We start from the raw sequence: 27,046 nt of genomic DNA, 5'->3' as shown, positions 1-27,046 counted from the left end.
ATGACGAACAGACAAACAATGCCGATAATAATTCCAATCTTCATAAAATACTGATAAATACTCCCATGTTCAGGCAAGAACATGTCATTGGAAAAGCTGAACGTAAACAACTGCTAGATAATCTGAGTGTAGAAGATTCCAAAGATATATCAGATCTTGATTTTACTGCAACTTCGAATATGGAAGATTCTATAGACTATGAACACGATGAATATCCAATAAGTAGCTTTCAAGAATCAGAAGAGAATTCATATGAATCTATCGAAAATAACAAACAAGAAAATGATGGTTGGGGTTTTCTCGATAACCATAAAGAAGAAAGCTCTAATGAAGAGTATGACGAACAGACAAACAATGCCGATAGTAATTCCAATCTTCATAAAATACTGATAAATACTCCCATGTTCAGGCAAGAACATGTCATTGGAAAAGCTGAACGTAAACAACTGCTAGATAATCTGAGTGTAGAATATTCTAAAGATATATCAGATCTTGATTTTACTGCAACTTCGAATATGGAAGATTCTATAGACTATGAACACGATGAATATCCAATAAGTAGCTTCCAAGAATCAGAAGAGAATTCATATGAATCTATCGAAGATAACAAACTAGAAAATGATGGTTGGGGTTTTTTCGATAACCATAAAGAAGTAAGCTCTAATAAAGAGTATGACGAACAGACAAACAATGCCGATAATAATTCCAATCTTCATAAAATACTGATAAATACTCCCATGTTCAGGCAAGAACATGTCATTAAAAAAGCTGAACGTAAACAACTGCTAGATAATCTGAGTGTAGAAGATTCCAAAGATATATCAGATCTTGATTTTACTGCAACTTCGAATATGGAAGATTCTATAGACTATGAACACGATGAATATCCAATAAGTAGCTTTCAAGAATCAGAAGAGAATTCATATGAATCTATCGAAGATAACAAACAAGAAAATGATGGTTGGGGTTTTCTCGATAACCATAAAGAAGTAAGCTCTAATAAAGAGTATGACGAACAGACAAATAATGCCGATAGTAATTCCAATCTTCATAAAATACTGATAAATACTCCCATGTTCAGGCAAGAACATGTCATTGGAAAAGCTGAACGTAAACAACTGCTAGATAATCTGAGTGTAGAAGATTCCAAAGATATATCAGATCTTGATTTTACTGCAACTTCGAATATGGAAGATTCTATAGACTATGAACACGATGAATATCCAATAAGTAGCTTCCAAGAATCAGAAGAGAATTCATATGAATCTATCGAAGATAACAAACTAGAAAATGATGGTTGGGGTTTTTTCGATAACCATAAAGAAGTAAGCTCTAATGAAGAGTATGACGAACAGACAAACAATGCCGATAATAATTCCAATCTTCATAAAATGCTGATAAATACTTCCATGTTCAAGCAAGAACATGTCAATGGAAAAGCTGAACGTAAGCAACTGCTAGATAATCTGAGTGTAGAAGATTCCAAAGATATGTCAGATCTTGATTTTACTGCAACTTCGAATATGGAAGATTCTATAGACTATGAACACGATGAATATCCAATAAGTAGCTTTCAAGAATCAGAAGAGAATTCATATGAATCTATCAAAGATAACAAACAAGAAAATGATGGTTGGCCTTTCGCTTTTATCGATCTACCCCAAAGACTATAAAGAAGTAAACTCTAATGAAGAATATGACGAATCAAAGGTAAGTTTGGAATCAGAATCTCCGATAAAGTACTCATCCTCCAATTCAACTCCTGCGTCATGCAAATTTTATGATCAGTTTTGGGAACACGCAACTAAACATTTTTTCGCTTCTCAGAAAAAGAAAGCGAAGAAGACGATATTTCAAGGGACGATGCTGATGCAGAATATAATAATTCAAGTAACTTCGATGGTATCAATACATCAATAGCATCATCGAATGAGACTGAGCCCAAGAACGATGATTAGCACCTCTCATCTCACCAATCAGTGTTTATTATGACGAAAAATACAGAAAATCAACGTTCGTCAGAGGAAGCAGCTATGAAAATGATTGACAAATGCGAATCAACAAAGCTGGAATTTCTGTTATATCTGTTAATTAGTTTATACAGTTTATATAGTTCTGTTATATTCTGTTAATATCCGAAGAAAACAAAAGAATAGAACTTTAATACCGAAGAATAAAATATTATTGAATCCAGATGATTTGTTTGTTTCATACGATTATCCAAGATATTTTTTGGTAGAATTGGATGTGAGGAATATAGTAAAGTTAATTAAAAAATAGTCACATGCCGTCACGTTGAATGTTCATAATCTTACGAAATTAAGAAACAATATTTGTGTAAGGGAAAAATAGGAGATTGCGATTACTTTTTCATGTGCTTTAAGCATCATGACCTTAATTATGTCGAAAATAGTGTAATATATACATTGGCACAACTTGATAGTAATTCTTACGATAATGTAACATTCCTAATCTAACAAAATATTCTGACTTATTTTTGCACGGCCTTAGAAAGATAATAACAGCTGATCGGACGAGGAATTATTTATTAACGCAGATAAACAAGTAACAGACGCAATTACAAATTACGTAAAATAGAATAAACTGCAGCGATAACATTTTATTTTAGTTTCTCTTCGCATATGATAACGTATCTAAAGATGACTTAATGCGATAATTTTTATCCTATTTTATAAACAGGATATGTTGAAATTATTATATACTAAAACATTTTAATCAACACGTTGAAAATATATATTAAAATAATATATATATTAAAAATGTAGAACGAAGTTCTTTCAGTATAGATGCAGCGGATGAGAAAGTATTTGCGGGCAAGATAAAAATATTATCTTACAGATGGAAGAAAATTGTTTTCACAATGTACGCTGTCAGTCAATATGTTCCAATAGAAACTTTGTAACGACATTTTCTCCTATTTTCATGAAAAATAAATTGTCTTCAAAAGAGATGAATAGTACAAATGTTTTCTCCCTAAAAGTTCTTCGAATTAAGAAGATACTATAATAATAAGATACGATAATAATAATTGTACATGAAACATTAGTATTCTTTTTATTGTAGTTACATTAATTGTGCTCGGTATGTGACATGCTCACGAAATTTGTTCGTAAAACCCGCGGGTATTCGACAAAGGCATGCTATGGCATAATTAGTGCGTTGCTCATATGCCTGCGCATAGACCTTGAACTTATTCATGCTAATTTGTTACGATTTATATGTAGCGCTGCGTTAATCCGATAACAATTTCCACGCGTTATTCGAATGGCGATTGGTCATTCGGCAGAATGAGCAAAGTGGGTCGAGTTCGTATATCTTGAGAATAATTTGTAACTACGTTGAGGTCCTCGTAATTTACTAGTATAATTTGTGTATCACTTAACAATGAAAATAATTAATTTGGATTAATACTTTACTTCTGCGTTACCAATGCCATCTTCCTGTCTCTTTGACAACTATATAAAGTATTGAAATCATTGCTCGCGTCGTTAATTAGCATTTCGATTTGTCCACGTGTCGTTGCGCTTAAATCATGCATTTAATTCGTGCACTTTGCATACTGTTCGCTACACCATATGATATCGATCGTTAAAAATGAACGGGACAATTCGTTCTTGCGAGAAAAATTGTAATTTTAGAAAAGAGCGTGAGCGAAAAGATTCATTCGACGATTCCGATGTCCGATCGAAGAAAGGTCCGAAGTTCGGGAGGTTTACGACGAAAGATCCGCGACTTCATATATAAAGTTTCGTAAATGGAACATTTAATAAAACATGATCTGTGATCCAGGGTTCGTTCTTGATATGATATAGCATCTCGCTTTTTTATTAATGTCAGCCTCCCTGGCCAATCGTCGGCTTAATCGCACGCTGACCTTACACCTTACTGGTTTCGTGAAACATGCAAGATTACCACGACAGTTCGATCAGTGTTTCGATCACCGGACGAGCAAATTGCCTTGTAAATCACGGCACGTCCTGCACGCGTCTTGTTAAATTTATGAATCACACGCGAGCCTTCGTGATCGACGATCGATGAGAACCTTTCCCCGACGAAACAAAAGGCGACGCGATCGTCGTAAAATCGACACGACAATCCGACACGCTCCTTCTTGCCGTTGTAAACAGCAACGTTGCAAGGTGAGCGCTATGCACTTGGCGTGCGGGCGGACACATTTCTACGACTGTCTGCCCATAAAATACTGGCAACACGACGATAAATTTTCGGCGGCTTTCGTGCACGCGCGGCCGGATGAGTCTCCTTTGTAACCAGCAAAGTTAACATTTCGAGCTCGACGGTATTCGCCGACGAAGAGACCGACGTAACCGTCGCGATGCCGAGCACACCTGAAAAGATAACGTTGGGTCTATGCTAGACACCGAGATAACTTCTCTCGTAAGTAACACGCGAGGTACCTCGAGGGATAAGTGTCATTTCGCGGGAGGAATGACGCTCATTTCTTTATCTTGCGTTCTGTATTATTCATACATCTAAGTATCACCGGGGGAAAATATATTATTATATTTAATTAAGAATACTAACTTACGTCGCGGTTTTGGCTAGTTAGTATGTAGAGCTCATTTTTCTTGAAGTAGTTAAGATAAGGGGCGGAATAATTAATTACAAATAGTGAAGCGTTTAAAAGAAGTACTAGAAGGACGTGATATGATTATAATTTTTGCATTTCGAAATATAGGCTTTAGCTTTTTGCGAGAACTTTTATTACATCTACATCAATTCGCTAACCGACTTTGTAAAAAATCAAGGAGTAACGAGGGGATACGTAAGACGCTTTGTTCTAACGGTAACTTTCCCTTCGATGTTGGTATCCGTCGCAAGAGAAAGGAAAAGTAATGTAATGAGCGAACTGAAAAGATCGATTTTAGAAAAATCAATGTGTCCTCAGAAGAAGACGACGAATATTAAGCGGGAATTTTGGAATTTATTTGAAATTTCGCACGCGCGTGTTTGCAAAAAAGTGCGGATTTATATGAAAAAAATGTATTTTATTTGCCTGGTTGAACGAGAAAGGCAAGGAAACAAGCGGGTGTTTGATTCAACGCATGTAGGCCGATTAAAATAATTGCGGTGCTCTCGTGTAATTTATATTGAGCGTCAGCATGAGGCGAAACTTTTACCTCGATAATTTCACGATAGCGAGACTCGAGTATTCGATAAGGGTGTTTTCAAAGAACGGTCCTTTCTCTTCTCCAGCAAAACGCAAATGCCGATGCTAGGCTCGCTAGAATTTTCCGAATTAATTGATTTCATGTGCAATGTAACGTGAAGTTACTTAAAGCCCGTCGCTGATATATGATTGTCTATAAGGGGAATAGATACCGAACGATAACGATGCAAAATAGAATGCTTCGAAGGGTCGGTTTCCGGACGGTAGCCCGAAAGAGAATCAAGCTGTACGCGTCGGGTTAATAAATCTGGCCGGCGATGTTCGCGCGGCGACGCAGCCGAGGGTAGTTAGTAGAACGTAGCAGCGTCTAACCACAGCGTCTTTCGCGGCGATCGAAGTTCAGCTCAACCAGCCAGCCAGCCAGCCAGCTTTGCTCAGATTCTCAAGGAAAGCGGTAAGGTAACCACCTTACGGTAGAGCATTTTCTGCTTTAGTGGTGGCAGCACGTAGGGGGTTACTTGGAGTGGGGGTGCTTGGAAGGCTTAAAAGGCCTTCCGACGTCCTTGTAACACGCAGTCTTAGAATCAAACATACTCAGTATTCCGTATAAGTGAAACGAAAGTGCGAGGAATACTTTGCGACTCTGACTCCGGCAGCGCATCATTGGCCTGACGAAACTTTTATCGCGGTGAACTTCCGACGGATCTCGGTGTGTAAACCGAGATTGATTAACCGAGTTTAAATCGTCGTAGAGAAGACTCGTCGTCGGAGGAAGAAGTTCGCAGCGAAGCGGAGATCCACGGAGGACAAGAAGCGGATTCTCTTCCTTCACGAGACATCCTTTTCTTCACTTTCCCCTTAATCCCAGTTTAAGTCTCGGATTTGTGATTTGTGATCGTACAAGTGATAATCGATTAAAATATTATTCATCATCCATTGAGAGACCATGAGAGGCGGAATGAGTATCCGCATAATTACGTCCGTTTTACTGGCCACGTCGGTATTCTCACCGCCGATGTCCGGTGCACTCACGACTTTCGGGAAAACCAACCCGCAGAATCAAAACCAAAACCCGCCACCGCCTCCTACACCAGGTATGTGATGAACAAGTAACGAAAATTCATAGTTACTATAAGCTATTTTCTGATTATGCGATGAAAATTTGAAATATATTTCTCCGATATGGATTTCTTTCAATGATGAAAGGATCTTATTTTAAATACTCTACGGAAAATTGAATGCGATATTATTACTGTATTTTAAATGGATAATATTGTATTTCATCAGTGCATATTTGACACATAAGAAGATATCCTGCAACGTTATGCGCTACGAAATATCACCCCGGTGTTTATAAAAATATATAAATTAGCGTTAAATAATCAGTCTCAGCGTTTCTATTCGAAACTATGTGGAAGTAAAAATCTGACGTAGGAGCGTCAAGGTTAAATTGAAATGTTAGATGAATTCAAGATGAATACTAATGCTCTGTTGAATGTCAGAGTTCTAGTCCGCACGACTATTTCACGATTACCACTCGAAGTTGTTCACGCTCTGTTGCACAAGTGAGCATGTAAGTTTCACTTTGTGGAACATTGCACTTCTATGAAGTTTTCACTATAATCTTGCGTGTTAATAGAAAAGTACAAGAGCGCCTGATTTTCAGGCTTAAATGAAACTATAATGGTCATCAATTTTGCTATCAATTTGCAAATCTAAGTGTTAATGGCTTGAGACGAGACAAAAGCGAGGCGAATAAGACGAGGGTCGAATGAAACGGCGGTGTCTCAATAAAGAACAATATTTTCAATTGCAGTTGGTAAATCTCGTGAATGCAAAGTGCATAGCGACTGTGTTGGAATTCAAAACACCACGTGTATATCGGATCATCATGGAAAAAGTCGATGTCTTTGCAGCGATTACTCGACGCCAGTTAATGGTGCCTGTACTAATAAACACAAAGGTAGCGGAATCTTTTTGCAGTGTTATTTTCTGGCTGACTATTTTAGCTGCTCGTTGCAATAGACGCGAGCACGACGGTGGAAGATTAATCGTGAGAAAGATCTCCGGCGACATCTGCTTTGTTACGCGCGCATGGAGCGTCCTGGAACAATCGAAGATTATCTTAGCGACGTAATCTTCGACGAATTCAGAGGAACGAGAAAATTAATCCGCGTCCGCGGGAATCTGTCTTTGAAGCAATTTCCAATAAAGCTCCGACGTGCTCGCGTGTGTTATCGTCTTTTAATTAATTTTTCACGTTTGGGCATAATACATTGTTGATGAACGCTTGGCACACATACACCCGTTACACCTATCGCTTTAATCCCTCGGATTAGTCGAGCTTCCAATGAGATGATTTTAACTCGAAGTCGGTACCGAGATTTGCATATACTTACGTGCTGTATCGCAATACGTGAACATATGACGGTGTTCCTTGGCAGTCTATGATTATCTATGCAAATTGGAGCAGGTAAAGAGTATCCGCGCCGACTTACCTTCTGCAGGACTCACTGTACCGGTACAACCTGTTTTTCTGCTCCCTTCACGACAGGAAAAACCGTAAAGGTAGAACGACAATGATGAAAATAAAGCCGACATGTTTCTTGCAAATTGTCCCCAATGAATGACACTGTGCGCTTATTACAACGTTTTACAAGTTACGTTTCAAAAATTACGTGACGTGCTCGCGCAGTTAAATCCATGAAGACATCTCTCTATCTCCGTGACTTTCGTATTAGACGGTGATAAATTGTCGATGAGAATGAGAGCGAACGGCGACGGTACCTGGCACGATGTGGTTGAAACGTTGACCGAATCTTTGAACTTTGGAAAGCGTATAACGTGTCCCGAGCGATTTGTAGTTCGATATGTAATATTAGAGGGTCGCAAAGCGGCTCCGGAAACTCGGCAATTTCGTTTGATTAGATGATCACTATGCATGTTTCCCTTCTGATTTTCAGCGGAGTTGCCGATGATTGCCTTGAACGTTTCAAGCACAATTAACCGCGGTTACGAATCGATCGCCGCTTAGGAACCATGTCGGGAACGTGCTCGTGGGAATATACGTCACTCGAGAAATTAAACTAAGTTGAGCGTTTGCATGTCGCGCTTTATCAAATTTAAAAATTATATTTACTCATATGCGTTGTGAATTTTATTAATAGCCGAGTACCGAAAATGTCGCTAAAAATAAATCTTTAAAAATCACTGTATTTTTGTATAATTTATCGAAAATGATTTTCTATATATAAATTGTTGAAATGCCTCAAAAATTGTGCATCCTTCTTTCAGCAATTCATATGCCCTGTAATGACGATTCAGAATGCGTAGAAGACGCTCATTGTATTCAACGCAACGCTACTATGGGAAAACGCTGTTACTGTCAAGAGGGATTCTACGAAGAAAGCCCAATGTTCTGTAACGGTGAGTTCTGATCCTATTTTTCTCGTAAAAATAATCTGTCGCTCTGCGGCTCTTATAGGTCTTTCTATATTTCCTTTGATTGTATATCTCAAGAGCCTAATATAATTTAATATATACAATTTAAATAATATAAATTATAATAATAAATGTGTGCGTAACTGAAGTCTTTACAAAAGTCTTACAAAGCACTTGGTATAAAATATCTGTTATTATTAAGTCGGAGAGAGATTTTCTTTAATTTAAAAGAAAACTATGAAGTATCTATTTAAACAATTCCAGTAATTTTATTATGAATTTTCATATTAAACACTCGTGTGGATTTTATTACTATATATGTACCACTTGATATTCAGATTCGAAACAAACATTTACTGTATCGTTTGTCTCTTCTGATAAGAGACAGGTTATTTTAATTCATGTTATTCCTGTAAACGATTAAAAAACCGGATAATTATTTATGCATCGCTTATCGTACGATAAACCATTGATCAAATTTTTGAGTCTCGAAGAGCGTATAACGTATATAAATAAATTTGCAATTTGATACGTAATATTAGAGACATAATTTTTAAATATTATTAGAAACAAGTGAAATGATGTGACGATTTGTTACGTGATATATCGTACTGTTACGTGGAGATTCATACTTACAATATGAGCGGTAAGAAAATGTACCAAATATAGACTGTAACAAATATAGACACTTATGAATGTTTTTTATAAAGCAAACAGCGAGATAATCGAGCACAGTCTTCGATGTGTTGTGTGGTGGTATTAAAAATACATCATCAGTTTAAAATATGTTTACGTCCTTCCTAGGTTGCTCATCCATCTTCACGTTGTATACGACGACTCTTCTGGCTGCTTCGCTCGTACTAGGAAGATTTAACTACATGTAAATCTCTTTACGATCTTTCAAAGTAATATCTTGAAAATCCCTAAATCCATACGAAGGTACACGATAAAAAACGGTCCTGTTTCGGATTAACGAATCAAAGGAGAAGTAACTGCAAGAAATACGCTTATTTATAAAAGTGTCAACATTTCCGTTCATTTGACGAAAGCGTTTCAGCAGAATGTGCGTGTACATTCAAGGTATCTAATATAGAATTGATCGGAAAGATATCCAATCGAGCAGTTATTCTCTAGAAACTACAATCGAAATCTGGGGAATAATCGATTCCGATCGAAAACCTGCCCGAGCATTTCTATAATAAGGGTCCGGGTATTAGAAAGTTGACGAACATTTATGTGTCAAATAGCCACGAATTCTGACCAGATCCCAACTAAATATAAATAGTGTGTCCCAGTAATCGCGCACTTTCACCCAATCCAATGTTTTCGAAAAAAATTTTGGAAAATGCTATCTTTGTAATCTTTTTAACGGAGTCTTGCGTAAAATATCAAGTTGTTTACGCGTTTGTGAAGACTTTTAAGTTCCGTAATTATTGGCAGCACCAAAGTTATCGATTCCTTCATATTAATGTAATCACCATCCTTTCCAATTTGCTACTTATCAACTGTGGTTTAAGAAAAGTGCACGATTTCTGGAACAGTCGGCAGATTATGTTGCAAGCGTACGAGAAAAATTTTGTGTTTACCTCTGATTCGTTTTTAATATCGGAAATTAAAATCAGATCCACATTCACGTGATTGTTTATAGATAACTGCTAGCGCTCAGCGGATTGTATAATTAGTGTTAAAATGCATAACATTGCAAAAAATTACAGAGAAATGTTCGAATTAATTCAAATTTCTTCTATAAGAACTTCCAACAATTCGGAATCTTTCTATTTATCGCTAACTTTGAATCTGTATAAATAAACGATGACTCAAGTAACATCGTCAATTTTATCTTGCCATAATATTAACAGTTTAATCCGATTATCTATTTATACGCAGCTTATACTCGCGATTAAGTGGGGAAACCGAACGTTAATTTTGAACCATCCTTATATGCGAACGATTATTAATTAATTAAATTTAAATATAAGCACTGATCCTCCGTACTCGTGTATATTTTCGATATATCAAGCATTTTAACATTATTATTGCTATAGCTGAAAGAGAAAAAAAACTATTACAGTCGTTGCAAAAAGAGTCCAATTGAGGGAAATAGTTCAATAATGTATTCCACGCAAATTCTATCTTATCGCGTGATCTATCATTTGATTACTATTACCATATCCCGATTTTCATGTTGCGTTTCAACAGAGATCATAGCATGAGTACGGAAGATTAAAACGGTATAACATTTACATAATACACGTAAAACTTATCGTTAGATTCATACTTTGGCTATCTTTAAAATCTGAGATAACAGAGAGTGACGCTTTAATAGACAATTTTTGCAGTGTACATATTTAGGCTTCGTGTTTTAACAGCACCAAGTAATAAAAACTTTCGGATATGCACAAATTAATATAATTTATTCTGACGTATTTTCTTCAAATATGTAGAACTTAACTTGTAAGGTAGAGAAAAAAATCTTAGAACGATATAACCCAAGCGCAAATCACGTAAAGTTGTTTACACCAGTATTTTAATTCTAAGGCTCACAATCAATCAATCTAATTTGACGTTTCGTCGATTTATGTCAATTTCATCTTAATGCAATGTCGATCCGCAAACCGATTTGAAATACGCCTCGAAACAATTATTGAATCAACTTATAAAGATTTTCTTGTGAGAAATATGAAATTCTGCCAACGATGCCTTAATTACCAAAAATGTAATGCACACGACAAATAATATAATATAAATATATAATTCTTTCCGCTGTCGTACACTTAATCTAATCGTAGAAGTCTATCGCAGGCGTGTGTTTAATTTAGTATAAGTATCTTTTGTAAACTTTGTAATATGATACTAATCAAGAATACTTAGAATTATTGTCCTCACTCTAATATCATTTTATGTATTTGAATATTTTGTGCACAAATAAATCTTTGAATCTTTTCGAAATAGTTATTCTTGTAACGCATCCCGGAGAAAGAAGTCGTCGAAATAATTCACGGGTTGCAAATATTTTATTTATTCCTGCGCAGAAGTACATCATGATCAATCATTTCTTCTTAAACACCAATTGTGTTACCGTGTTTCCCGTCTGTCCGCCAAATTGGAACGTGTCTGTTGGTAGTTGACTTTCGAGTTCAAAATCTGCGAACAATAGCCGCATTATCGCATTAACGTATTTTCACGATGCTTTGGAGTTTTCTATTAATAAGAATTTTTGAAATAATCTTTAACAATCTTTAACAAGATTACCGAGGAGAATGCGATAGAAATCTATTTCGCTAAGTTCTCCGACGACTTTCGAAGACAGAGAGAGAAATTTTATCACAAATTATACAAGTCATAAAAACTAACGATTTGTAAAGTGCCTCAGCAATTCTTCCTTCGTCCAGTTGCAAGAAGTCAAAACCAGATATCCTCCTGGCGAAAGAAGGCGGTATACGTTTTCTATGTATTTCTGTCTCTTCGTCGTCGGATTGTCTGGGTTTAAACTAATAGCATCGTAAGTGCCTTTATCGTGAACAACTTTGAAGTCATGCGGCAGCGTACTGTTGAGAATATCGCAGACTTCTAATTTCACATTTGACAAGTTGTTATCATTCAGCACCATGCGGGCCAGATCCACCGCTTTCTGTGAATAATCGACCCCTGTCAAGTTCGCGAATCCTTCGTTTGCAAGTTCCACTAAAGTCATCGCGTTACCACATCCCACGTCGATTACCTTATCGTTCTCTTTATTCAAATCCAACTTCGTGGCAATCCACCTGTACAGAATAAGACCCTGTAATCGTGTCTCTGTTTTTTATAATCGCGATAATTTCGTGATTATTATAACATTCTCTCACTTTCGTTTCTTTCATTTATTCAACATCCTCGAAATAACGATGGAAATTGGTTTCATTATGCGAACAACCCGAGTTTCAGCAAAGATTAATATTCACTTCTCGTATATCGTTACGCAACATTACTATTAACCCGTTGCGGTCTTATGTCGAGCGTCACTCGACACAGCGTTTCGTTCCAGCAAGTCCTATGTCGAGCGACACTCGACACCGCGTTTCAAATATGTAGAACTTAACTTCCAACGCGTCCTACGTTGACAGAAACGTTATTGTACGCTAAAAGAGATAAGATAAAAGCTGCGGTGTAGCATATCCCGAATAGGCAATGCCTCTTGAAAGCAAGAGCTTAATTTTAATAGTTTCAAACCCACTGTGGCGTATAGTTGGAATTTGTAGTGCAGTTAAAAATATTTTCAAAGTCGAAATTGCCATAAGAGAATTTTTTTCGAAAGATTATGGCTAGACAGGAAAGACGACGTAGAACGGTGCGTGACAATGAATTTGAAAGTAGTGACAGTGACTGTCACGAGGTCATAGAAAGACAATTTCAAACAATGTGCGCACTTGAAGTGGAAAGCAATGAAGAATCGGAGGACATGATTACCAAGCGGATGAGCGATTGGCGAAATCTGTGCGGACCGCCTGGGACGAAATTGCAAATACAGTGCGGACCGCAACGGGTTAACGTATAATATTATTTTAAGACCAACAGTCTTACGGGGATTCGCGTGACCACCTAGATTTGGACAGTTAGCCTGTAATACGCTATTAATTTTATGATGTATCATTATCCGGATGTATCGTAGATACGTATAGATACTCATGACGCAGTAACATTATGTATTTCTGTAAAACGGCATTCTCATGCTTATCATTTGCACGGAAAAGAAAGGGACGCAACGAACGTGGAGTCACGATTCGAATTCGAGTCGTGCGCCACGAAGCAGTCGTGACGTCACTAGCTTCTTACCGCGTTGGACCTCTCACAGTTGTTTAAACAGTCGCGACATAGAAATCGAGATACACAATGATTGATCTTTCAATAATTTCTCGATCGTTTATCTCAATATTTTTGACTTTCGTATTTCAGGTTCCTTATCTCATATTTTGTATATATTGGCGATTGCACGATTTTTAATAAATAATATACGAACAAGCCACCGTTAGTTCGAATAGCACGGCGCAGACGCTGCGTCGAGAGTTTCGATACTTCGATAATCGTAACCGTTGCGAGGCTCACGTCAGTGCGAGGCGAATGGCGACGCGGTAGTTCGTATTTGAGAAGCCGTCTCGTCTCAACTACGATTTCGATCTGTCGTAGACCGTTTTCGTGCGGGAATCGTCGCCACCGGGAATGCCGAGAGGGCATATCGCGCGTGTGCCGTGATAATCTATCGTCAAATAACCGCCGAGAGCGAATATCTGAGCAGAACGGGTCATCAGAAGTACTGACTGTAACGACTCGCGTTCGTCCGTTATGGCGATAAGAAATTTAAATCGCAGCATCCAGACTCCCGACTCACACCGAAGGAGTCTCGCGTCCGAATTACCGCCGGGAGTGCCGAAAACAAGCTTTGCGCGTTGATTCTGCCGAGATACCGTCAAACAATTGCCGAAAGAGCAAACGTCTCGCGAAACGTCGGTTCGTCGCGAGCGTCGTATGAAATTTCGGGCATCTGTTGCATCATGGCGGATCGAGTAAAATTTGCAACAGAAAATCGGCTAACCTTCGAATCGGACGTTTCACTCTCCCGATCCACCGGCAAAGAGTTTCTCGCTTTCGTGCTGGTGAAAACCCCACCGGAAGAGAATATCGTCAAGTGTCGAGCATTTGTTGGGTTACGTCAAAGCGGACTTCCACTTAAAGGAGAGACTGGTAAGTGATAGTACAGAATCTACAATAGGTCTGTTCTTTTCTGAACTGCCTGTACTTGTACGAGTTCTCTTCGACACAGTCGATAACAAGTCGGTGCTCTCCGATTATTCGACAACCGCGCGACTTTACCCAGGCTCGAGCATTATCAGAGCGTATCATTCGTGAGTGATCCGACAGATGTCGCCACGGATAACGCGCGGAGGATCCGGCGTCACCTGACCGAACGTCCCGGTGTTTACGTTTCCCGGTAAAAGTCCATCGATTTTTCGGGCTGCTGTTTACACCAGAGACGCGTGTTCGTGGTTCTTAATCCGCTTTGTTCCGCCTACCGTGTGACTTTGCGCGAATTGCCCGCGCCGAACCATATCTCGCCCACGTCGCCGTGATCGCGGAAGTTGTCGAGCTCCTGCGCGTACGCGTTCTCCCAGCTGCAAGAGGCACAGAGAGACGTGTGTGAGAAAAAAAGAAAAAGCGGCGAGTAATGCACCACGGGTGTCGCGCGATCACGGTACGTATTTTACTCACAAGTCGAGAGTGCCCAGTTCCGAAGGTGCCAGTTCCTCGTTCTCACGTTCTGTCATGATCCCCGTCGCGACTTGCTCGTGACTGGCGGTAAACGACGGTGCAAATTTGTCGGGTTGATTCGTGACACGCGGCGACAACTTTCGGGCACTGGCCCGGATCGCCTAATCGTAAGTCGGACAAACACTCCGCCGTAAGTCGATCGATCGCGTCGTTGCGGACGAAGGATGCAATCTCGAGTCGGAATCAAACTCGACATGTGATACTTCCTCATAAACTGGTCCAACGTAGGACCACGAGGACGTGTGTTGCTTCGAAATTCGCTGGTTAGGTGGCAGCTCGACCGAAGCAATTGTCAAGTGGTAAACGCATTTGTGCTGTCGTGTCGAACATAACCTCGCCGAGATATCGTGTTCGCCTTAATCTTAACGGTACTTATTGTCGTGATTGTGCGAAACGTACGGCGTTTGTGTTAACTTGTACATCGCAGCTCTCGAATTCGAAGGTCGACGCTCGTTTCGACATGAGGGTTAACAGCTTGTCGAACTTCTTGTGTTTTGGTAAGTGAGTATATTTTCATTTTCTAAACCATCTGTGTGATATTGATGTAACTAATTGATTACAACGAATGACGATAGTATGATAACGAAAGTACCTGATATTGAGAACAGAATTCTAGTTAATAGTCGTAGGTTATGTAACATTTTGAGGACATTAACTGCAATCTTATCGTTGAGAAATTAAAAATTATTATTTATCGGTTAAAATGATACATAGTACTTCTCACTTTTTTTTTTGTTCCTAATTGTTGTTCAATATTACGAATTTTGGAGTGTCATAATTGCTGCTTGTAATTGAGCTTGAACGCTGTGTTACCATGCTAGGTTGTGTTCCAAAATCCTACTTGACAGATAGAGTAGGATTAATTAGTCGATCATAATAAAGAAATCTTTGCTCTTTTTGTCTTGATTGGTCAATTAAATACTACTCTATCTATCAAATAGGATATTGGTCAATTAAATACTACTCTATCTATCAAATAGGAACGCAGCTATATGGTGTGCACAGTCTGTCTGGTTGTAAATGAAATATTTTTGTTCTTGTTTCTGAATTTATACACACTTCCATTGATTGTCGAGATTTTCTTCTCGTGCAATAGCTGAGTGAGTGGCAGGTAACACTAATATGATGTCATATAGGTCGACAGTATACAAAATTCTCTGCGGTGGCACGGCGCAATGCCTCCGTTGCTGTGAATCCAGCAGACAGAGACAGTACGAAGCCGAAGACCGGTATAATGATGTTAAACATGGGTGGCCCTTCCAACATAAATCAAGTTTACGAGTACTTATTACGAATAATGACCGATCGCGATATGATTCAACTGCCAGTTCAAAGGTTTCCTAGATTTTGTAGCGCAGCACTGACGATAGCCGGCCGTTGTTTCGGAGAGAGATCTTTTACAGACGTATGTTGCAGTAAATTGGGACCCTGGATAGCGAAACGTCGCACCGCGGAGGTGCAGAAAAAGTATTCCGAGATTGGTGGCGGTTCGCCGATTCTACAATGGACGACCCAACAGGGTGAACTTTTATGTGAAAAGTTGGATAAAATTTCGCCCGAAACCGCACCTCATAAATATTACGTTGCCTTCCGATACGCAGATCCTCTCACGGAGGATACGCTCGAGAGGATACGCAAGTACGGCCGTCATATTTTCTTAGGCGTAATGCAACGTAAACATGCGCGACGTATAAAAGGCGCGCGTTATGAGGTAATTGGAATCGATCGTGCGCTTTTCCTTTTTTTCAGCGACGGAGTACGGCACACTGTGCTTTTTTCTCAGTATCCACAGTATAGTTGTTCGACTTCGGGTTCCAGTTTTAACGCTATATACAATTATTACAGGACTAGGTGATTATACTTTGTTTGTCTTTCATTCATTATGGATAGATTTATTCGGAATACCGAGCGTGTAGATCGTATTTATTGTACAAAGTATACTTAAGTTGTGTGAAACGCTTTACGCGTTGTTTTGCGTCGCGTTGTCTTGCGTAGAGCAAGAGCGAAAAACTAAATGGGACACGGGATGAATTATACGAAAATAGATACATACAGAACAGATTGGAATTACGTCTTTGCAGAGAATTACCGAGCGAGATGAAATGGAGCATAATAGATAGATGGGCCACACATCCCCTCCTTGTAAAAACATTTGTCGAAAGAATTAAAGAGGAGCTCGCCCACTTTTCTAGCGAGAAAAGGGACGACGTTATAATTCTATTTTCAGCTCATTCTTTGCCGCTGCAGGTTGTCATTATTAAATTAATGTGCATTTAATTTCGAAAATGGAGTTTCACCCGTTCTTTCCGCAATCACTCTAGGTTGTGAATAGAGGGGATTCGTATCCCGCGGAAGTCGGAGCCACGGTGGCATTAGTAATGCAAGAATTAAATTACTGCAATCCATACAGCTTGGTGTGGCAGTCAAAGGTATATAAAGGTTGTCGTAAATAAATTCCTTTTAAGATTTGCTAGTAAGATTTAATGAGATTCATCGACCCGGAGAGAGAGAAAGAGAGCTTTGCGTGTTATGTATTTTGAAATATGCATATTCAGGTCGGACCCATGCCGTGGTTAGGACCTTTTACCGACGAAGCGCTAAAGGGCTACATTAAACAAGGCAAGAAAAATTTCATTCTGGTACCAATTGCATTTGTAAACGAACATATCGAGACCCTTCATGAATTGGATATAGAGTACTGTCAGGAACTCGCCGAAGAAGTAAGAACTGCTGACGAATCTTATATTTTTTTTTTTTTTGGAGGAACGAGAATATCATTTGTAATTTTTTCCAGCTTGGCATCGAGAAGATACGAAGGGCCGCGACACCCAATGTTCACCCTTTGTTCATCGATGCTTTGGCGGACATTGTAGTGTCTCATCTTAGATCGAAACAGGCTATAAATCCTAAATTTCTGATGCGATGTCCTCACTGTGTAAATTTAAATTGCGACGCTAGCAAAAGTTGGTACGCTAAACTCTGTGCTATTTAGTGGCCAAAATTTTCTTCCTTATTTAAGATTTTATAAATGTTATGTGATAATATGCTTGTTGCATTTGTATTACACTTGTCGATAAGTAAGTGAAAAAAGAAACAGATTTTACGAAATATACATATGTACCATATTTATGAAAGTTGTACAATAACATTGAATAAACTATGATATATTTGTTTTATTTTACAAGTCCCTGGTGGTTCCTTTTTTCAAAATCAACCTCTGAAACGTTATTTTGTTAGTGAAAAATCATTTATATGTTTATATATAATTGTTGGAATTGTTCGTATGTATTTTTTTCTCGCTTCCGACATCAAATCCAGGACTGAGGCAGTATTGCCGACTCTTCTCGAGTAAATACAATATCCAGCTTTTGTCAACAGTATCTATAGTTTTCGTTCGAGTCTTCGTTTATTCGGTATATATTCTACCCGGGCCGCGCACTCGGCGAGTTTCCACCTTTTTTCGCGATGTTAAACCACGATTGCATCAGGTGCATCGGGCAATCTCGATGTTACACTTCTCCTTTGCTTGCTTACCAGCTTTGTCTCGCGGCAATGTCGCGACAATCAGAGCGTAATAATCGCACCGTTGCGGAAAAACAGTAACTGCGTTCTGTGTGCGAAACGAGCGAATTAATTATAATCGTATAGTTGCCTGTAAAATGCCCGCAAGTTTGCACGTGCCTCATCTCCATTGTGAATTGTTTCCGGAATACATAACAATTTACTATAACTACGTACATACGCAATTTTATTAAGTAAACTGAATAAAATAATAATAATATCTACAAGACACGCGCGGTTTACTCAACTAGGTTATCCTTCCTTTTAAAATGACACACGAGGAAACTACGAATTTTCCTTTTACGTTAATATCTGTCATTCATAATTTTGTCAATTGCATCGTTATTAAAAAGTTGTCGACATAAAACTATTGCTATATGTCAGTTATCTTTATTATTTGAAATGTAAATTATTAATGTTTCTTTCTTAGCTTTATTCTTACAACTCTATCGACTTTGCCTTTTAAATTCATCGTAAATTTTTAACTAATTTATATGTTTATGTTTGTTCATTATTCATTTTTATTCACTTTTATAGTGGGGATTTTAGTCGATATATCGCAAACGTTAAGCTTGCTTCAATAATCTGTAAATTATTTTATAGCAAGTAAATACCGAATGTTATCAGATCTTGCAAAAGTTCTCCATCTGTTTCCTTCGCATTTTCGAGCGCAAATATCACATGCTATTGACAGCAAACGTAGAAATGTTCTCTCGACTCTCATCATAACGGTACAGAGATCAAACAGCTTGTCTTAAAATATTTCCAGGAACCGTGAACGACACGACGTAGTGCACTAAAATTTAAGTTGTATCGAAAACTTGTTCGGTTTAACAGTATATTACCGCTTCTTTTTTTTTTACAATAGTAGCAATGAAATGTCATAGGTATGGGAAATTAATGGAAAAAATTTTATGGCAAAAATTGCTTGGTAAAATATGGAAAAAATTGTTTGGTGCTATTTAAAAAATTCAATATCTTGATTTTTTATTAAAAGAATTTTTTTTTTTTTATTGCAAGTTATAGCTTGCATGAAACAGATGAATATTTACCTTTTTTTTAACTGTCAGAAGTATCCCAAAAATCATGTACGGACCGTTACATTGAACATCCATGTATAAGCAAAAATATTATAATCTTCATAGAATATTTTTAATTTTTATTCAATTGACTTTGTATTGATACAAATATTATTTGCGCTCAATTCAAAACTAAAAGTCTAAGACTATTATGATATTTTTGCTTATATATACATATAAGAATATCATTGATTTACGACTTTTTTTTTCTGTGTATCATTTTATTTGTCGGAATTTCAAAGTATCTGACGCGGAATAAATTATTCGTGTAAACGCGAAGCAAATATCTTTAGGATAAGATACGAATAACTTTTTTTTCTTTTTTTTTTAAATAAAGACATGAAATAGATCTTTCCTGTGAGAAATTCGTTTTCATTCGTGAAGTATTCCCTCCGTATCGTGAAACATATCGTTTATATGTCATTGTATACATCACTCATTTTCTAATCTCACCGATAGCGCGATAAACGCTTCGACGTCGTTCGTTCCGACTTTTCCGCGGCGGATTCGCCGCGACAGACGATAGAGCGCGGACGTCGTCCGTCGCATTTTATTCGCTCTCGGGCAAGAATATCCGGCGCGGTATTAAATTTAAGCTCTTCCCTCAGCACGTCTCTCTCTCCTACAACGGTCCTTCGATTTCTTTGCAGGTTCCTTACGAGGGGTTTATCCCAGCGTCGTCGTCGTCGTCGTCGACGTCGGAGTGCCGCCTCTGCCGCGCTCCTCGAGGTATCGAACGTGAACAGCGCGGCGCTGCCTGCTGCGCCGGGTATATAAATGCGCGGCGCCGGCGGGCGCGCTCAGTATGTGTCATGCATTGCGAGTGCAAGCGTCGTCTGTGATGGCGGCCCGAGTGCGGTTGAAGATGCCGCGCCGCCGCTGCTGCAGCACCACCGGCGTGTCGTCGCTCGCCGTTCTGCTCGCGATGTGCGCTGTGAACCTCGTGAATGGGATGTTCGAGCACCGCCACTGCGACCACCAGCATCCGCGGGCGCACGAGGTAAGTGACCCCCATAGTGCGTCACGAAGGGCGCGATTCTAACCTCTCTTCGCTCGGTTTCGGCGTTTAGTTACGGTCGTCGTGCTCCTTTTTTCGTGCAGCGAGTACGCCGGGGACGCGTTCCACGGAGACGCCGACGTTCGACTGTTCATCTCTCTCTCTCTCTCTCCCTCTGTTTCGTTTCCGATATACTCGGCAGTCACGCGCGCGGTAGCATTTCTCTTCCTTTCTCTTTCTCCGTGAAGTTTTTACCTCGTCGCAGAGGACGCGTCGGAGCTCCTGTCAATTCGTCGCACGTGTTCCTTCTGTCCCACTCGCGCGCGCATTGCATGGCAACGACCGTCTGCGCGCTCCCCCGCGATCGGCCGTGCGATGCCGACTGTCAGACGCTCGAATGCTCGTTTCTTCGCTATACACGTGTGTTCCGGAGCTTTTCGTTACTTTTCGACGCTTGATAGCCATCTGTATCAGAGTTGCGTGGACATTGTCGCAAGGTTGGTTTCATTTTGCGACTTCTACCTGCGGTCGCACCTTTTCCCGGCGCAAAATCGCCATACGGTGGAATGCCGCGTGTGTATTCTCATTCACGTGCGCTCCGTCCGTTATGATCTTGTACCGACGAAAGGAAGACTTCAGTGAGAGTGTTTCCATGCGCACCGGGAGAGGGGGAAACACGTGTTTTCGGAGCAGACACGTGCTGCTGCGGGATGTCTCGCACTGACCTTTAACAGCTCGCGCGTCGTGTTTTCGCGAGATTTCGACCTCGTTAACGTTTCGGTGCGATTTTACACGTTTGTTACTAATGTTTTGGACATTTTGGGAGAATAAACCATTTATATGTCTTGCGTGATGTCTTTTTCTATCTCTTCTTCTCCCGCTTAATCACCAGGAGAATTATTTAATGCCACGTATAAACTTGGGTTTTCTCTGATTAATAATAAAGAAGATACAATTTAAAAAATATTTTTTGTTATAACTGACATCTCTCTTCTCTATACCGCACAATATTGCGTGGAACAAATTTTATCGTTGACCGTTGCCGCTCAATGAATAATTTATAATATTGAGGCAATTATGTCATCGACGAATATTAATTACGATATTAGTTCTAAATATCAATTGCCATGCAACAGTTATACCATGAGTATCCCGAGCTATAGCTTCGTGTTCCGTTACATAATATCATTCCACTATCACCAAATAAAAATACGATTCGAAAATAAAATAACAGAATAAATAAAGCTTTCTGCCTTCAGGCGTTTAATTATATTGTGAAATTGCATTTTATAATTGAGTATGTTTGTAGTTCTCACCATTTCGAGAAAATTGTAATCAAAGAGATTTGGTTACAATATATTTAATAATGATTTTTATTATTATTATTTTTGTTAAAAGTTTGTGAAAAATGTGTGAAAAAAATTTTAATCAAAGGAATATTGATTCTGCCTTGATTAAAGAATCGGCAAATGAAAAGAAGGGGGTAAAAGTGATGGGACACGTTGCACGGAAAGGTTGTATCGTTTATTGGACACCGCCGTACTTTTGCGTAGATTTTAATTTCGCCCTTTGAACGTGGGTTATTTTTTGCATGACTGAAAACAATCGGCGGGTACGACAGAAGTTTTGAAATCGTGGACAGACCGGTCGTTCTTTCTATCTCGGCCTCTCTTTGCTTCCGAAAAAGCAGACTCAATTTGCAGGATTGAAACGGTCGGTGTAGGGATGATTCTCGATTCACGGAACGAAGTAACTCGATTGACTTTTCGCTCGATCAAATTTGACGATTTCCGTTCGTGGATATCGACGTAACTGCGAAGAGTCCTTAGAAATATAAGCGCGACGTCCCTTAATCTGTAGTTCATTAACGCGAACGCGGTAAAAAGGGATTCTCCCGTTGTGCAGTCTATCGGGAAAGGAGAAATAAGTTTCTTTCAACTATCAGATATCGCCTGTAATGTGAAACTTTGATGGAAACTGAATTTTCAAACGATCAGCTATAACGTATATTTTATACTCTAAATTTATTTTATGGTCGTATAACTATACGAATAAAATTTTGTAGTAAAAATTACCACACAATTTTGTAATGCTGGACTAGACCGAAGTTATAACTGAAATTGTGATATGTATTGTAATCTTTAGTAAACTATTTTATTGTAAACATTACTAAAGATTACAATACATATAATAATTTCACTCATGATTCCGGTATGATTTAGCATTAAAATATTGCGATAATTTTTACTGCAATATTTTCTTAATGTATTTATTATTCAATAATATCGTTCATGTTACTTTGTGAGATACGAATGCAGGTCAAAACACGTTTTGCTCGCGGCACTTCAGGTTATTTTCTTGAACTGAAAAAATAGCTTTTCATCTCGATATGAAATTTACAGATGAAAACTGGAGCATTTCGATGTGGCACGATGTTACGCCCACGGCTACTTCAGGGTTTCGCAGTTCTGTTGTTAAAATGTCCGTATGAATTTAGATATTATTCAGAGTGGAAACGAACACAAAAAAGTTAACATCCCGTTGTTTGATTGGCGAAAATAGAAAATACATGAAATACACGTTCTGTTATACCTCTGTTTTGCGAGTATGTCGCAATTTTGGACGTCTTATAAGCTAGCGTCAACAAAACGAGCAGAACTACTTTTATCTTTTTATTTGTTGCCTCGAGGTACAAATGCTCATTTGTTGCAAAAAGTTGCAAAAGTTGCAAAAAGTTGCCGAAGAAAAAATTTGTGGTTTTCTTAGTTTCTTTTTAAATGTTTATAATGTTAATAATGTTTTGCTAAAGAAAATTAAATTAGTGGAACAATATATATAACAACGAAATTCAATAATAATAATAATATAGGAATTAGTTGCAACACAAAAGATGTCAGTCCCGATTTTGTTACTCGCGAAATAAGTTTAAACAACAATATTTTGTGAGCAACAAATTATTAACAAATTCCTATATTATTGTTACGTCGAATTTCGTTGTTACGTGTATATTATTCTGCTGATTTACTTATTTTCTGACGTTTCTTATTTTCTGACTTATTTTCTGACGTTTCTCCTTTAGCGAAAACACCATTAATGAAAACTTGACAAAGCAACACCATTTTTTTTTTCGGTTGTACTTATTTTGTCCCGTTAACTAGTAAAACATCAATTTCGGTTTCCCGATGTTGTCTCGTGACATCTATCGTCAGGCACGATGTCAGGCTTCGTCACACGGATCACCGTACGTTTTTACGACCGACAATTTCGCGTGCGATCATCGATCGATTATCTCTTCCCCGTTCTCGTAGTTAGAATTTCCGTTTGCGGAGCGCAATTCGTCCGGCGCTACAAACTGGCCTAGGTTTCTAACGGCGTTGGCGAACGACCGCTCCCAGCCGAGGTATATACCGGCGACGTACGTGAGTGTATTCGCTTTAAGGGCCGTTCCAAAGAGAATTTGAATGCGAATAAAAGTTTACGGTCGACGTCGGACTCGCTCGCGCATGCTCGCGCCCTCACCGCCTTATGATATTTCGCATCGGCGGCGTATTCGGGAAAACTTTTCTATTCGACGATCTCTCCAGGCCGACCACGTGCCGGTTTTCGTACTCTCTTTAGTAGGAACGTTATTCACATTTCGATACGATCGCGCCCTTATTCCGGACGGGAACCGGCGATAAACGAGCCGCGGTAGAATTATGCGTTCCCGCCGCGCTGGCGTCCCGCCAGCTGTTTACCGGCCGCTTTTTCTCTTCCACGTCGATCCAATAATACGCGAAAGTCGGGGAATTTCTCCGCGCAAATCGGTTTTACATGTAGTGCGAATTTATTTTCTCCCACTAGAGAACAAGGTGCACCTCTCGGATACGTCGCTTCTCTTTTCTCCTCTGCCGCGCGCGAGCTACGTGATAATTTATAAGAAGAGAAGGATGCTTCTTCATTTAAACGCGATATTTTAATTTCAAGATCGTACGGCAGGAATTAATTCGACACCGAATTAAGTACATGAACGGAAAGAACGAAGATTAGACTTGAAGCTGTCGCGCGTTGGAATTTTAAGTCTGTCCTCAATGTGAGGACGCGGGATTGCGCTCGTAATATCTATAAAAGAGATAATTATACGTAATACTCTGTAACTCGTCTTCGCGCCGCGGAAGAGAAAAGAGGGCTGGATGCGAGTGTCGAGTTTTTCTATTACGATTATCCTCGTGATTTTCCACCAGTGGAGCGAGAAGAACGGCACGGAGTGTTTCATTACGATTATCGAGAGCGCTTCGCGTGCTCTCTCTCTCTCTCTCTCTTTATTTCGCAGTCTCACGGGTCTTGAGTAAGAATAAAACGAAGGTCGCACGATTTCGAATTAGGAAAAAACTTTCTGAACGCTTCAATGAAAGTGTACGCGAATGGAGTTTAGCCGGCGCGCACAGATATGCACACACGCATACGCGCTCGTCCATTCGTACATTCGCTCGTTCGCTCGCTTAGTCGGTCGTAGTTCGGTATTTCTCTCCGTCTCTGATTTATTTACGAGCCGGCCGGCAGGAAACCTCGTGCAGGAAGGTTATTAAGAAACTCGATTCCCATCGAAGTTTATGGGCTTCGTGAAAGACGCCAACGGGAAGAGGACGTCGACGGTGCAGCCGATACGCGACAACGAGGGGCTTAAGAGGGAGAACATATCGTAAAAACCGGACACGCGAGCTCCACCGTATCGCATTTTTTCGAATCCCGCGGCTTGGATCGATCGATCGACCATGCTCGTAATACTAGTTCGCGTTGACAAATTACACGACAGCCCATAGAAACATATTATCGATGCCGATACATTTTCACATCCGGCGAATCGGTATTTACGTATGCCCTGTTCGAGAAAATTCCATTTCGAAAGCATACATTTACTTTTCCACGATGAAATACTCGATGAAATCCTCGGTGCGGATTTAGAAGGGACGGAGGGAGCAGAGAGAGTGAGAGAAAGAGGAAGGGATCGATATTTTATTTAATTCCGGTCGTAAAACGTGAGCGCACTGCGAAATTTTAATGTACCACGCCGTGGTATTTGCAGGAATTAGCGATTATAGCTTAAGTAAGATCTCGCTAATTTGCTAATCGTTCCGCTTTCCTTTAAAATAATACGGCTAATCATCGCAGGTTTACTTGTTAATTGTATTTTTTTTTTCTTTTTCCTTTGATAGAGAGAAAACTGTTCTGGAAATTATTGTCTACGATAATGATTATTATCGCGGAGTTTGTTATAGTTTTAGGTCAGCAATTCTCTCTGTTATACTTGATTTTCTCGAGTATCGCCACGTAAGTCATTATATTCGATCGGAAACGGTGCGGCAATCAGAGTCATAGCTGTTATAATCGCGAGCTTGTCGAACTGTGCAAAGTGAAACGTAGTAGTACGACGAGAGAGATCCGTGTTTGAAAATAGATCGCACGCGCGCAGCGTCAATAAAACTGACGGCGATTACTTCGGTTCTCTTAATTACATGCGAGAAACTTTTCAACAACACGTGTTTGCTGGTTGCGACAAATATTAGATAAGGAAACAAGTTGTATTACCAGAGTACGAGACACAACCCGGGTAGAAATTAAAAATGAGAACTGGAGAAACTATGAGAAAGGCCTTACATAATTTTTCTTCTCTTGTATTTAGGTCTTACAAAGGCATGCCCAACTCAAGCCCTACACAGAAATTTATACATTATTTTTACACATAAATATCTGAAAATGATGCATTTAACTGGAGCTTTTTCCACATGTTTCTTCCCATTTTAAATTACGCCGTTTAAAACGTGTTTAAATCGCGTTAAATTATAAGTTACTGCGTTCTGTTGTGTTAAATGAGGTGATTTAAAATTTGGAATTGCGATAACTAAAACCCCTTCACTACAATGCAATGCCCGTTAAACATTGATTTCTTATCGACCGTCCTGTTTTACGCCCTCGCTGCGGATATTCGGGCGATAACGCATCGTAAACGAACGAGAAGTAAGCGCGCGCGGGGATTGAGATTTTTCTCTGCGAGCACAAAATCCCGCGAGACAACAAATCAGAATCGGGACGGGATTTAAAAACCCGGGTCACGTGCGATTACACCCCGCGCGAGCGCGACGGAGCACGTGCGAAGCGGGGCGCGCGTTCTCCGGAACTCCGGTTAGCGCGACTGCTTTAATATAACCTGTATTAACTGTTAATCAGGTCGGGCATACGGTAGCTCTCATTAGTAGCTTCTGATTACGTGGGCTACTTAAATCAGTGCGTAACAAAGCTTTCTAAATTGTTGCTTGAATATTGTATCACTTCTGCGAGCGCCGGAGGATTTAGTAATGAGCGCGTCTATAACCGGAGCGTGCATTATTATACGCGCCAGCGTTACGGTAGCGGGCACGTTGAACGCGCAAATTTAATTTCATCTCCATACCGTTCGTTCGGTGTAATAACGGTGATCTGTTAACGGTGGCCCTTATCAATAGGTAACGATTATTACGCCCCCCCCCCCCCCCCCCC

General features: G+C 39.4%; 4 protein-coding genes across 5 annotated transcripts in view; 3 read left to right on the top strand and 1 right to left on the bottom strand.

Moving 5' to 3' along the window:
* Positions 1-5,447: 5,447 nt before the first annotated feature.
* On the top strand, positions 5,448-11,532 carry LOC106750151. Its single transcript, XM_014630280.1, has 4 exons — positions 5,448-6,243; positions 6,966-7,112; positions 8,444-8,575; positions 9,395-11,532. The coding sequence occupies exons 1-4, from the start codon at positions 6,096-6,098 to the stop codon at positions 9,472-9,474; spliced, it is 507 nt and encodes a 168-aa protein (XP_014485766.1). The 5' UTR covers positions 5,448-6,095; the 3' UTR covers positions 9,475-11,532.
* Positions 11,533-11,622: 90 nt separating this feature from the next.
* LOC106750150 (protein-lysine N-methyltransferase mettl10) lies at positions 11,623-15,086 on the bottom strand. The gene is made up of 4 exons (XM_014630279.1): positions 14,834-15,086; positions 14,638-14,736; positions 11,945-12,354; positions 11,623-11,734 (listed from the first exon to the last, which is right to left on the bottom strand). Exons 1-4 carry the CDS (start codon positions 14,887-14,889, stop codon positions 11,640-11,642), a joined length of 660 nt encoding a protein of 219 aa, XP_014485765.1. The 5' UTR covers positions 14,890-15,086; the 3' UTR covers positions 11,623-11,639.
* LOC106750148 (leishmanolysin-like peptidase) overlaps positions 13,587-27,046 on the top strand; it is a 330,954-nt gene continuing 317,494 nt past the window's right edge. The window contains exons 1-2 of the mRNA XM_014630276.1: positions 13,587-14,308; positions 20,184-20,533. Coding sequence (XP_014485762.1) covers positions 20,339-20,533 — 195 coding nt within the window. The 5' untranslated portion in view covers positions 13,587-14,308; positions 20,184-20,338. The remainder of the gene's footprint in view (positions 14,309-20,183; positions 20,534-27,046) is intronic.
* On the top strand, positions 15,208-18,018 carry LOC106750149 (ferrochelatase, mitochondrial). Of its 2 annotated transcripts, none has more exons than XM_014630277.1 (8): positions 15,208-15,390; positions 16,030-16,228; positions 16,310-16,531; positions 16,643-16,744; positions 16,975-17,140; positions 17,215-17,322; positions 17,449-17,613; positions 17,688-18,018. In XM_014630277.1, the coding sequence occupies exons 1-8, from the start codon at positions 15,354-15,356 to the stop codon at positions 17,883-17,885; spliced, it is 1,197 nt and encodes a 398-aa protein (XP_014485763.1). In that variant the 5' UTR covers positions 15,208-15,353; the 3' UTR covers positions 17,886-18,018. The 2 variants fall into 2 exon arrangements, with proteins under 2 accessions (XP_014485763.1, XP_014485764.1); XM_014630278.1 differs by having other exon boundaries at positions 15,209-15,394.

The sequence above is a fragment of the Dinoponera quadriceps genome, unplaced genomic scaffold, assembly GCF_001313825.1.
Source record: "Dinoponera quadriceps isolate SergipeBrazil2010 unplaced genomic scaffold, ASM131382v1 scaffold4585, whole genome shotgun sequence".
Classification (NCBI taxonomy): domain Eukaryota; kingdom Metazoa; phylum Arthropoda; class Insecta; order Hymenoptera; family Formicidae; genus Dinoponera; species Dinoponera quadriceps.
This window is presented reverse-complemented; position numbering and strand designations above follow the sequence as displayed.